This window comes from Oryx dammah, unplaced genomic scaffold (assembly GCF_014754425.2).
Source record: "Oryx dammah isolate SB20612 unplaced genomic scaffold, SCBI_Odam_1.1 HiC_scaffold_16, whole genome shotgun sequence".
Taxonomy (NCBI): domain Eukaryota; kingdom Metazoa; phylum Chordata; class Mammalia; order Artiodactyla; family Bovidae; genus Oryx; species Oryx dammah.
In genome coordinates this window covers 65,145,684-65,159,610 of record NW_024070200.1, presented here as the reverse complement: position 1 = coordinate 65,159,610, position 13,927 = coordinate 65,145,684, and the positions used below count along the sequence as shown (strand labels likewise).

The window sequence follows — 13,927 nt, the reverse complement described above, 5'->3', positions numbered from 1 at the left end:
CTTTCCTTTTATAGTGTGTACACGTGAGCCAGCAGCATTTCAGGGGCCTAGAAATGTGTTTGTCAATAAACGTTTGGTCTGGTTTAAGGTGTCTGAGAATCTTTATTCACTCATTCATTCATTCACTCACTCAGAGACATTGCTTATTACTTTCCTACTGGAGAGGAAACAAGGGAAATTGCCCTTTAGTTCTGAAAAACTAAAGATTAGGGGTCAATACCACCTGTGCCAGAGTTTATTGGCAGTTAGTTTCCTGGCCTTTAACACAAAAATAATCCTCTCTGAAAACACTTTTTTGAATACAGGAGCAACGTGGATCTGTGTGTGTCTAGTTTTCTTTTGACATTCAAAATAAATTGTGATTTTTAAAAAATGTCACATGGTTCAGCTGGTCTCATACATAGTTTTGAACTTATTCTTACTTTAAGCATAACTGAAATGGGCATGTCAACTGAAAATACCTAGAATTAAAATAACGACATTATTTCAACAATAGACAGACAAGGAAGAAAAAAAAATCAGCCTTCATATTGAAGTCAGTTAGTCCTTTTTTAATAAATTTGAAGTCATTCATCAACAAGTTTCATATTGTATCTATCACTCAATTCTGCTGTTTTTTTATGTCAAATAATACCCCCCAAATTACATCAATGTGCTTAAGCAAAATTGGATTTTAAGTGATCTTTACAATGAAATGAACGTGGGAATTGATCATGACAGCAATTGCTTATTCCTACTAGAATAATCCTGTACTTACCTTGAATACACTCACTGATTTGTGAAGTGGAAATAAGAGACAAGAATGACAAAATTGTTTCTGGTGCTCACCCTAGGGAGAGACACGGTAAATGAGTCACTCTCCGGGAGGTCACTGTTTACCCAGGTGTTGGGAATTTCAGGAAAACATGGCACCTTTCAATGCAGTAGAAGAGGTAATAATCAATCCAAGGCACACTAGTTGTGTCCTGGGAAAATTTAATCCACCTAGGCAGTTCTTTGCCCCATAATTCCCCTGACCCATAGCTCATATAAAATGAGAGCCGGACTCTGTTCCACAAGTAACAAAATATTTCACTAATCAGTTTTGTTTACATTAAAATGACCAGGAGCTAAAGTAAGAATTATGGGATTTCAAGCCAGGAGATTCAAAGTTGGACACATCCTGTTGTTGTTGTTGTTGTTGTTTTTTAGAAGACACCATTGTGGGAAAAACACCAATGGGATTCTCTACAAGATGCTGAAAATGAACACCTACAGGTGCAGTGGGCCTGTCCCCTTAAAGCCAGTCCCCACGTACTGCTAAAGCCTCTGAGAGGATGATCTCCTTGGTGAAAAAGTTAATTCCATAGCTGGGCGGGGAGAAGTGGTGATGTCAATGACTGAACGTGTCCAAAGTTCTGAGTGCTGGCATTAGGAACTGCATATATACATGGGACAGAACATTATCATGACATACACCAAGGTCACTTAGAGGGAAACAAGTGGGTCACGATATAGACAATGAAACCCCTCCACAGTCCTGGGGCCAGTAGACAAGAACAACATTTGTAAAGATTCCTCGGTCTTATCCATCTTTCTCTGTAGGAATTTTATGTAGCAGGGCTCTGGAATTGTCTCAAGTATATCTGAATATGGGCAATAACAAACTCTTACAACGAGATTCTCCTATAACCTTTGAGCCCCTGTGAAGCATTTTTGGAAAGACAGGACTACTTAGAAAATTAACCTTTTATTATGTTCAGTTGTGAGAAAGAGATATCATTAGAGTCCAATTTCAGCTTTTCTCTCCTTACTCAAGAGGTCTGGATGAGGGCAACAACCGCCTCACATTATGTCAAGGGTCCGGGTTCAGGTTCATCCACACACCGCACTCACTGGCTCCAGGAACTACTGTGCAGTAATGAAAGGGCACTATAACAGAACAGAGAACCAACCTCGACTCTCCTGCAGCACACAGTTCTGCTTCTTAGTATTTCTCACAACTTTTAAAAATGGAGAAGCTATAAAATAATTTTATTAGAAGAGTAATTTTCTTCTAAAATGAAGTAAAGCAAACACATACCCAAGGATCTCAAAAAGTTTTTTTTTTTTTTACAGAATATATGTATGTACTTGTGTGTGTTTGTATGTGTGTACGTGTAGTTACAAACACTATTTATAGTATAGCTATTATGTTTAACATCATTGCAGTGTCTACAAAGTTGTGGATCCCAGTCTTGGTGCCAAATGCATATAAAAAGCTCAAAAGCTATTATGACTATACCATGCAAATTTATATCCAGAAAACCTTGGGACATAGACTGCTGTTCTTCTGAGCCCCATGGAGTCTCTGCCTTTGACAGTTGGGTACCTCAACTATGCATCGAAAATGTTTTGAATCACTTTTCTCCCAGACAGAATTAATGTCACAGTTCTGAATATATAAACTGGACATTTAAATCAATCGCTGACACTTTTGTCCATGTTCATGCGTATTTTAGGTTCCCTCTTCTGCATGTGGACCTCACTCCTTGAATCACTGATACAGAAAAAGATACCTGAAGTATTGAAAGGGATAAGGTCTACACAATGTCCTTTTTTTTTTCTCTTTAACATGTTAACAATGATAAGGTCACTTGCAAGGTTTTTCCCAATCTGTTTAACTTTTAGGATCCCCCATTATTATCCAAGAAAAAATTGTCAGAAAAAAGCCAAGGAACAAGAAAACACTTGTCTCCAGATAAAAGCAAAACCAGAGAGCAGTGGTTGGAAGAAGATACTGAAGAAAAAGATAAGAATGAAAGGGAAGAAAGGGTATAAAATTGGTCACTGCTTCTAGCGTGAGACCCTGTGGTGGGTTTGGCCTGCTACAGACATGACAGATTAAAGGTCATCAGCCACCAAAGAAAATTAAGTAGTGGTCAGCTCCCGGGGAGGGTCTATGGCACAAACCCCCACGGGGGGATGGAGCCCCTGTATGTGGGGAAACTGAGGCCAGCTCTGCGAATACCGGGCAAGGCTCTGGTCACTGGTTTTGGATAGAACAGAGAGGGTGAGGCATATGTGGCATTTTGGGATAAAGTATCAATTTAGCAGTTCTTTCCTGAATAGTTTGCTTTTTTGTTTCTCCAAATGCTTAACTTCACTGTGATATCTGTTTGCACAACTGTAGTCATTTCAGTTTATGGATGCCTGTGATAGAAATATTGTTTACAAAAAATATATCATCTCTTTTTTTTTTCTTTAGAAAGATCTCATCTAAATAGTAAGTTAAGGTTGCATCTATGAAACCGGTGCACCTTGTCTTGTTTCTACGAGCTTTAAAAAGTCCAAATACTGATGAGGCTGTGGGTTGGAAGGAACCAAAAGTGACTGTGTTTGTGGTCAGGTTGCTCTCCTTTGCCTCAAGAGAACGGTCATGGGCCCCTGGGTGGTGCATGGTGTGGACTGGTCGCGTTCCTGCAGCATCCTAGTGACACTAGGAGTAGCTGGATGTGCTTGTGAAACATGTCAGATACGGAAATAAAAGCATGAGGATGCTTCTTGGTTTCTGAAAGTAGAAGCAGAAGTGTTTTCACTTCAATCCTAATTCTAGAGAACAGAAAGTAGTTACATCACAGAAAGAAAAATATGACATCGCATGCTGCCATGATAGCAAGCATAAAGAAAATCTTGGTCAATAGACATATATATGCATATTATGCAAATATACTTGATATTAACACACAATGTTATAAGAGTGATTGATAACTTAAAAACAAGGGGGAAAATCATCCTAGGTGGTTTTACCTTAGAGTAACAAATAACCTGAGACGTCTAAGCTTTCCATTAGATGCCAGGCCTAGCAGTCCATAAGAGATGCGGAGCACGTGTTCAGTGATTGAAATGTCAACTCAATGCTGCCAAAATGTGCCACCGTGTCCCACAAGATGGGTAAGCTGGATCTACTCCAAGTGAGCAAAGAAATACACTGTGCAGCAGAGCACTTACAATGAAATGCCACCCATCCCCGATGGGCTTTCAAAAGACGGACATGCAGACATCAACGTGGGCTCTGCCTGTGTTTAAGAAACAGGTGAGCACACACCAGAGGCTCACTGCACCCACAAAACCAGTACAGAGAAAGTCTGCCCCACGAAAGCAAAACCCATCGCCAAGAAAGCCAAAAAACCTTTGCTTAATAAACTGAAAGAGTGGATATGAAATGTGACTCATCTTAAACTAGCAATACCACTGAATGAGTTTTTGAAGAATAAGTTTCTTCCTGAATTTTAAACTAAAACATCTAACTTATGATAATAAAAGACACATTTTGGGATGATATGTGTTTCGCGCCCTCATTCTCAAGGCATAATATTTAGACAATGCTTGTCCCTTTCAATTAAAAAAGAAAAAAACTATGACTTTCTTTAATATGCATCCTGTGATTGAATTGTCCATAGCTGCAAAATGTATATATGTATGTGTATTTGTCTGACATACACATGGGTACTTACACCTGTGTGTATAAACATATACACATACATCCTCATATACACGTGTATTTTATATATATGCTGAGAAAGTTCACATATATATACAATTGCGTATGTATATATGTGTGTATCTGCGTGTGTGTGTCTGTGTGTGTGTGTACAGGTATAAAAACTTGACAGGCAGAGTAATATTTCACTCAGTGTTAAATGAAGTCTTTGAAAAATCAAGTACAGTCACTCAGTTAACATAGTACAGCCAGTAGACTAAATTGAAAAGAGAAAAAGTGAATGGAAACACGATCCGGGACCATCTGTCTATGGCATTCACATCGGTTAGATCAGGGATTTTAATTTTGAGCTGTGAAGACCTCCTCCGTAGATGGGTCTTCTTGTGCGGGACGCTTCTGTCCATGTGTCGCCCGTGCCCTTCCCGAGGCATGCTCTGTTTCCTGTACTGGATTCCTGAGTTGTCAAAGGATCTTGCTGAATTCCGGGTATCACCAACGCCACCTGCAACCTCGTTCATCTCATTGTGAACCTCCAGCGATGTTAACAGAATATTTCCGTGAGCATCCACCTGGTTGGAAGGAAATACACATGCTTAGATAGCTAGCGTAGCATGCCAATAAACCTAACTTCCACATGCAAACCCAGGACAGACTTGTGTCATTTTGTCAGGTCACATACACTATGAGAAACTGCACATCTAGCAAACTCAGCATTCTGTTTTAGCAGAAAGTGTCATTTCGTGGGCTTAACTGCAAGTTAGAAACTTGATTTCCTTGATTTAAAAAGCCTCGTAGAAAAATTAGATAAAAAAAAGGCAGTCCACTTCAAACTGAAATTTCACATTATGGATACAAGCCCTTATTGAAGACAAAATTAAAGTACTAATGTCTTTCAAGATGTTAACTTAAGTATTATCACCTTTTCCCACAACTATACACGTGGGTAGAAACTATACTCTCCTATTCTTCTTTAGAAGTCAATTTGTCCCCTTTTTTGATGATAACAAAAATTCCCAAATTACCATGAGGATACAAGTGAGTACTGTGATGAATGGAAACTTCTGATGACTTTGATGGATCTCCTCACTCAATCCTGGTCCTGGCAGAAGACATCCTTTTTAACTGCTATATTTAAGACAGGCTAAAGTCCCTTCTCACATTGGAGCCAAACTTTAAAAAAACATTTTATTCTGTGCTAAATACAGCTTCAGACCTTTCATGATGATACCACTGGTCCATTTTATTTGTTGGTCTGCCACAAAACTTTCATGGATCATGTCTGAGGCTAAGCCTTAAGGGAGAGGTTCAGGAGGTGAGGAGGGGAGAGAAGAAGCCCAGCACTAAGAGTAGGGGCTTGTACAGGAGTACAGGCAGGATGGCCCCAAACCCCAAAGTGACCCAGATGCAGGAAAGGCAATCAACATCCAGTGGCCATCAGACTCTGGCACAGAGGCACCAAAAAAGACTCAGAGATACCTCCATCATGGTTTGGGTGAAAGGGAAAGTCACTCAGTCATGTCAGACTATAGAATCCATGGAATTCTCCAGGCCAGAATACTGGAGCGGGTAGCCTTTCTCTTCTCCAGGGGATCTTCCCGACCCAAGGATCAAACCCAGGTCTCCTGCATTGCAGGCAGATTCTTTACCAGCTAAGCCACATGGGAAGCCCAAGAATACTGGAGTGAGTACCCTATCCCTTCTCCAGCAGATCCTCCCGACCCAGGAATCGAACCATGGTCTCCTGCGTTGCAGGTGGATTCTTTACCAACTGAGCTATCAGGGAAGCTCCAAATGGTAAATAAATCCATGGAGTTCTCCAAGCTGGAATACTGGAGTGAGTAGCCTTTCCTTTCTCCAGGGGAATCTTCCCAACATAGGGAATGAACACAGGTCTCCTGCATTGTGGGCAGATTCTTTACTAACTGAGCTATCAGGGAAGCCCTACCATCCAATTATGCTTGGGGAAGGAGAGGTGTAGTCATTAGGATGTCACCCCTTTCTCCCCAGCTATTTGAATGAATTATGCAAAAGGGACTTTGCAAACAGAGAGAGGATATAGCCTGAATTATCCAGGTGTGCCCAATCTAATCATATGAGACCTTAAAAGCAGATAATTTTCTCCAGCTTGAAGCAGAAGAGAAAGCCAGGATGTGGCAGAAGTTGAAAGCCAGAAGAGTAGATTTGCCCTTGATAGAACTACAGGGAAGGCCTGGAAAGAAAGGGGGCAGCTTCAAAGAGCAAAGACAGGCCCTGGCCTACAGCCAGCAAGACAACCTCAGTCCTACAACCACAAGGAACCACGGTATCCAATGAGCTGAGCCCCACTGTACTCAGACTTCTGACCAAACCAACTATGAAATAATATTTGGGTGTTAATGTTATGTTTGTGGTAAATTGTTACGGCAACAATCAAAAGTACAGGAGAGAAGAGGGAAGATTTCAGAGGGGAGATGAATTTGAACTGGGCCTTAAAGAATGAGTACAAATTTCTCAGGCAAAGAGAAATACCAAGGCACAGCCTTGAAGAGTGGCTGAAATGTTCTGAAAAGGGCAAACTAGTTGAGTGGGATTGAAGTACTGGAGAGAATGGAGGCACACACTCAACTCCTGGCCCACACTCAGGGGAGACAGAGGAGGTGACTGTCATTCTCATCCCTGTCATCCTCATCTGCTTATCACCTTATCAATACAAGAAAGAACACCTGGTGATAAATGGGAAGCAGATGAAAGTCAAGCTATTAAAAGAATTTCCCCTTTACCCTTTAGGTAATGAGAAATAAAAGTGGTTTCCAGGTGAAAAAGTGATATATTTCTGAAACCCAACTGAAGCAGCAGAATAAAGAATAGAAGATGGGTTTGAAGGGAGAAAGTGAAGAGAGACCCTAGCTGGTGTGCATTGCACTGGCCTCTGTTTTTTGAGGGCAGTCTGGGAGAGAAACGTCAGGAGGTAGTAACTGCTCCCCGCCAGCTACTGCAACCCATTCCTGTACGTCCTCTAGGTGACGCTGGACGCTCAGCGATGTCTCACCACCGCCTGGTAACTTCTGCATCTCTGCAGTTAAGAAGGTGAGAAAGGAGTGGAGGACTCATCACCCTGCTCCCACCTGGCCCCTCCTAAGCTCCCTGGAGAAACAATCACATCGTGGACTCAGGGTACAGCAGCTGGCTCACATTAGCCTGGTTGGGTTCAATATCTCACAGCGTCTACTGTCCCCTGGAAGTGAAAGCAGTCAGTCTGGGGATGCTGGGAGACACAAATAGACCAAGATAATACCATGCACACTAGGGAGAAGGCTTTTTATGAAGACCTGTTCCTGGGGAAGGAACAGAGTGAAAGAACAGTAATAGTTCTGTTTTCTTTCTTTCTTTTTTTTTTTTTAATTCAGTGGAGGGAAAAATCTAATGGGGCTTGAACCTCAGAAGTACTGGGAATAATAGACCTTTGTAAGAACCTGTGTTCCATATCTGTTCTTGTCATCATTTCTCCTGGAATGATTGTCAGTAAAATCCTTATAACAAAAAAGTCAATCTTCCCATTTTGAGGATCAATGAAGTGTCTGGTGGTTTGGAGCTCAGTCATGTGGGAAGGAGCAGCCTGGCAGGTAAATAAAAATGTGGATAAAACAGGAGGAGACAGCAAAGAAAGGCCAGCAAGGGACTGGGCAATAGCACGTCCTCCGCAGAGACCACCCGGGAGCTGTGGGTGTGTTGGGGCCACCAGAAGTCGTCACCCTCTCTAAGAAGGGGATAATCTGGACCTGCTTCAGAAGCTGTGGGCAGTGGGCTCTTAAGGCAACACAGAGGTGACTGTGATGTGTCAGATGAACTGGGCTTTGCCCAGAGGCACAGATGAGTAAGAGAAAGTCCTTGCCTCAAGGAGAGGAGCTTCAAATAATCAGCAAATGCACTTTAGAAGATATTGCATATTTATTACCCTTAAAGCACATTTAAAAATAATGCCCACAATGCCATTTCTTTCTAGTTACTAATAATGCCATATGCAACGCTCCTTTTATTTAGGGATTATGATGCTTTTGTAGAACAAAATACCAATTAAAGAAAAGTCTTTTCTTAAACGAAGAAAGTATTTTGTGATACATTTATTAGGATGGACTTTGGTGGTTCTAATGACTCAGATTTTCACCTGGCTTTAAAAATATGTTTATCTGTTTTATTGGAGGAGGGCATGGCAGCCCACTCCATATTCTTGCCTGGAGAATCCCATGGACAAAGGAGCCTGGTGGGCTACAGTCTATAGGGTCACAAAGAGTTGGACATAACTGAGTGACTGAACACACATCTATTTTATACATAGTAGTGTGAAGTAATAATCTATCAAGGAAAAGAACTTGGGAAAAAATATATATACATGTATGTAAAGCTGAATCACTATACTGTATATCTAAAACTTATACAATATTGTAAATCAGCTATACTTCAATAAAAATGTTTTAAATGTAGTTTTAATTTTTTTAAAACAGGTATGCTTATGAATGGTTCTCCCTTTGTCTGACTCTAGGAGAGTGAGAAAACACGTGGGTTCAGTGGTACCAAACTGATGACAAATATCACTCATTTATGGACACACATTCCTGAGCACTTACCACATCCAGCTCTGGCACAAACTTTGGTAGATGCAATGAATGGGATGGCGTCTAGGTCAGAAGGCCCAGTGAAATGTGGCCTGCCATCTCCTGAGCATAGAGCATATGCCCTGGAGGTTGGAAGAGCAGGGACAAGACCACCTGCATGGAGCGGAGAGTGACAGAGGCATGATGGGAAAAAAATGTAGACAAACTCAGGATAACATCATAGAGAAAAGCATCTGGCTTAAGTCTTGAAGGAGGGTAAGATGTGGGCAAAGAAGAGGGATTCTGGGATTTAAAAAAAAGGCAGAGATAATAAGATGTATGGTGATTCCAGAAAGCCCAAAGGGAGAGTGAAAAAACACAAAAAGTAAGGTCAACTGGATGTTGAGTTGATTATTCCAGACTTAATGACAAATCTGTATGAATCAGTATTCTGTCTTCCCTCCTCCCTTTGGCCAGTTTTGTGCATTTGGGAAAGAACTTCAGAAAGGTGAGTCTAAGTCTGCACCCTTGGATTCCAGTGAAGGAAACCCACTCTGAGAGAAGCCGAACTCAAGGTCATCAATGTTTACAAAGTTGGGGTGCCTGGGTGCTCTGATACCTGTGGCTGCCTTGAAGCCGTGGGAGAACTAATAATAACTGCATCACTCCATTTCAGAGTGAGTGAACAGCTACATTATTGTTTCATTATGTTGAAAGGAACTTGAATATATATATATACACTAGATATGGAGTTAATAAGATCTCAGAGTAAATTAATTTGGCTGTTTTTGACATAGTTTTACCTTTGCATAGATTTCATTTAAACATGAACCAGTGTGTAGAAAATTTACATCAAAACTACTAGAAGGTATTTTTTATGCAAGAATTAAAAGGTTACTAAAATTCGTTGAATCTTAGAAACCAAACATTTTAAACAAATACTTCCAGAAGAGATGCTAATCTTTTCCTATCATTTAGAATTTAAATCTTAAAACAGATGGGATTGTGAAAATGCTCTGTATAGAATGATAGTGATGACTCATAATTTCTAAAACATTTCATGAATACCACTTATTTTGAAAATTTGTCTCATATCTACTATAATTAGATTTCAATGTAGTTTTTTCTTCCTGCTCTATAACCCAGAAACATTCAGAGATGAAAAACATCTCCTGTGGAATGTATCCTAGAGGGATTTTCAGTTTCTTCCAAGAATCTGTCATCAGATTGGCACACTGTTAATATCTTATTCTCTACTTAAAGCTTCAAAATAAGTAAAATACTCTAGTTTTAGGAAAATGAGGAACTATTTGTCATGTGAGGCATAAAATGTTGCTCTTTAGTAAGAGGAATGGTGTCAAGCCTGCAGCTCTGATTCCTTGGCAAGACTTTCTGCCACTTCATGAAATTCAAATACCATTTGATCAACTTGAAAAATATCACAAGGCTTGTAACTATTAACACATGCATTACAACTGAAGATGGTTGGTTCTTGGTTATAGAAACAAACCAGGAACAAACAGAAGCACAAATAAATTAAGGTCAGAATTTTCATTGCACCACTGGTCTCAGGAGAAACTAAGTGACTATGTGAATACCACTACTAAGTTAACAAAAGGGAAATCTACACTCATGGTCTGACATGAAGTTCACTAGCATCATGGTCAAGTTGGTGGCCTGCAGAGCCCCTGAAGACACTGCTCTGAAATCTCTTACAGGACACAAGGAAAGACAATGACAGTGCATGTCCTTGCTGTCACCCAGGGTCTATCAGTCCAAGGACAGCTGCAGCCCCTGAGCCGCTTGGTTCCCAGGTATGACAGAAGTGCCATCTGAGGACACTGCTGGTCAGACCGATAAACAATCCCAAGAGATATCACTGAAAATGAATGAGTGAATGAATAATTACAATTAGAAAGGCCTCTTGAAGCTGTGGGCCTGTGCATAGCTCCATTTCTGTTTTGCATGAAATTTGTGATTCTTTACTCACTTTCTTTTCATTCATCCAGATCATGTGATATGAAATTTGGGGAGATGCATTTCTACTTTGGGAACGCATGTACACCTGTGGTGGATTCATGTCAATCTATGCCAAACCAATACAGAATTGTAAAGTAAAAATTAAAAATAAATAAATTAATTAATTAAAAAAAATTATCACTAAATTCTTAGGTGTGGTCAGCAACATTTTATAATGAAGTATAGTTGATTTATAATGTTTCAGGTATATAACAAAGTGATTAAGTTCTCTGTCACTCTACACACACACACATATTCAATACATACACTCTTTTCCATTATATGTTATTATAAGATATTGAATGTAGTTCCCTGTGCTATATAGGATCCTGGTTGTTTATCTATATATATATTAAATATTATATATAATTATATATCATATATTATATATATATATTAGTGTATCTATGTTAATCCCAAATTCCCAGTTTATCCCTCCCCTCCCTTTCCCCTTTGGGACCAATAAGTTTATTTTCTATGTTTGTGAGTTTATTTCTGGAAATAAGATAATTTTATCATTTTTTAAAGATTCCACATCTAAGCGGTATCCCATGATATTTGTCTTTCTCTGTCTGATTTACCTCACTTAGTGAATACTCTCTGGGTCCATCCATTTTGCTGCAAATGGTATTACTGCATTCATTTTTATGGCTGAGGAATACTGTACTGTATATATGTGCTACAACTTTATCCATTAGTCTGTTAATGGGCACTTGGCTTATTTCCATGTCTTGGCTATTGTGAATAGTGCTGCTATGAACACTTGGGTGCATGTATCTTTTCAAATTAGAGTTTTCAGCTATTCTGGATACATGCCCAGGTGTGGGATTGCAGGATCAAATGGCAACTCTATTTTTGGTTTCTTAAGGAACCTTTATACTGTCTGCCACAGGGGCTGTACCAGTTTACATTCCCGCCAAGAGTGTAGGAGGGTTCCCTTTTCTTCACACCCTCTCCAGCATTTATTGTTTATAGATTTTTTTTTTTTATGATGGCCATCCTGACTGGTATAAGGTGATACCTCATTGTATTTTTTATTTGTGTTTCTCTAATAATTAGCAGTATTGAGCATCTTTTCAGGATGGCCATCTAGTCAGCAAAATTTTTAATGTTTACCTTTAACAGCATCAAATATGCATTTAAAACATGCATTTGTATGCTGACTTTAAACTGTAAGAACTGATATCTGTAATTACAGATTTTTAAAAATATGAACATATAAAGGCTTTAAGAAAACTGCTGAGAAATTGAAACAAATTTTCAGGAAAACAATAAAAATGGACTCATGAATTTTCTTCTACATCTGATTTATAATATATTAATTCAACATCCTGCTTAATTTTGACTGTGGATTTAGAGATTTCGAGGGTTTTGTTGCTGTTTTAAAATTTAAGCTTCACTCAAAAAGATATTTCTGTAGCACAACAGTCTAACCTTTCTAAAGAGCACCATTTAGAAGAAATCTAAGCCTGTTTAAATTATTAGGGGATTTGGAAAAACAGCATTGTATGTATCTGTGTCTCTGTGTAATGGAAACAATAATAAAGCGATGAATTCTTGTTTCCTTGGAAACAGTGTGACCAGAGCACACGGTGTGTGCATAGTAGCACGTGGACTAATTTAGAAACACACCAGAATGGCGTGAAGTATACTTCCAGTAAGAAATTCAGTCACGTTGCCTGTGAAAGCCTGATTTTATTCACAAATCCTGGTTTCTCTGACCGACTTTATGTGCCACTGAAAGGACAGGAGCCATTTACAGTCATTTAACTGCCTTCACCCATTCATGAACACCCAGGGACCTATTCTGACCACTGGGAGGCCACGGGCACTGCACTCCTCCAAGGAGCTGCCGCACCCCTGCAAGAGGTTTGGGTCAGTGACGCACTAAGAGACCTCATGAGCATGAGAATAAGTAAATTTAGTTAGAAGCATTTAAAAGTAAAGAAATATAGGAACAAGCCCAGTATGTCCATTGGTGGAGGTACATTTTTGAAGACTTGAAGTGATGCAACAGGTAAAAGATAAAGACAAAGTTTTACATAGAGACAACAGTGTGCTTTCACTAAAATAGCATTTATAATTGTAATGACATATGGTTTTTATTAATAAAATAAATGGAAATGACATCTAATTGCAAAGTTTGTAATTGGAAATAAATAAGAGTGAGATGAGGCAGCTTGCAGAAGAAACTGCTTGGTGCCCTCTTTCTGGGTTCAGACCACTAGACCGTCCAGGTGTGACCTAAATCATGTCCCTTACGATCACACAGTGTACAGACCACTAGACCATCCAGGTGTGACCTACGCCATGTGTCTTACGATCACACAGTGGACAGACCACCAGACCATCCAGGTGTGACCTAAACCATGTCCCTTACGATTACACAGTGGAAGTGACAAACAGATTCAAAGATTAGATCTGATAGACAGAGTGCCTAAAGAACGATCGATTGAGGTTTGTGACATTGTACAAGAGGCAGTGATCAAGACAATTCCCAAGAAAAAGAAATGCAAAAAGGCAAAATGGTTGTCTGAGGAGGCCTTACAAATAGCTGAGAAAAGAAATGACGTGAAAGGCAAAGGAGAAAAGGAAAAATACACCCATTTGAATGCAGAGTTCCAAAGAATACAAAGGAGAGATAAGAAAGCCTTCCTCAGTGATCAAAGCAAAGAAATAGAGGAAAACGTTAGAATGGGAAAGGCTAGAGATCTCTTCATGAAAATTAGAGATATCAAGCGAACATTTCATGCACATATGGGCACAATAAAGAACAGGAACGGTATGGATGTAACAGAAGCAGAAGATATTAAGAAGAGGTGCCAAGAATACAAAGAAGAGCTATACAAAAAAGATCTTCATGACCCAGATAATC

General features: G+C 39.7%; 1 protein-coding gene across 1 annotated transcript in view; it reads right to left on the bottom strand.

The window, feature by feature from the left end:
• Nucleotides 1–530: 530 nt before the first annotated feature.
• The window catches only part of GABRB3 (gamma-aminobutyric acid type A receptor subunit beta3), a 298,494-nt gene continuing 285,097 nt past the window's right edge, over nucleotides 531–13,927 (bottom strand). Inside the window, exon 9 of the mRNA XM_040257053.1 lies at nucleotides 531–5,031. Coding sequence (XP_040112987.1) covers nucleotides 4,693–5,031 — 339 coding nt within the window. The 3' untranslated portion in view covers nucleotides 531–4,692. The remainder of the gene's footprint in view (nucleotides 5,032–13,927) is intronic.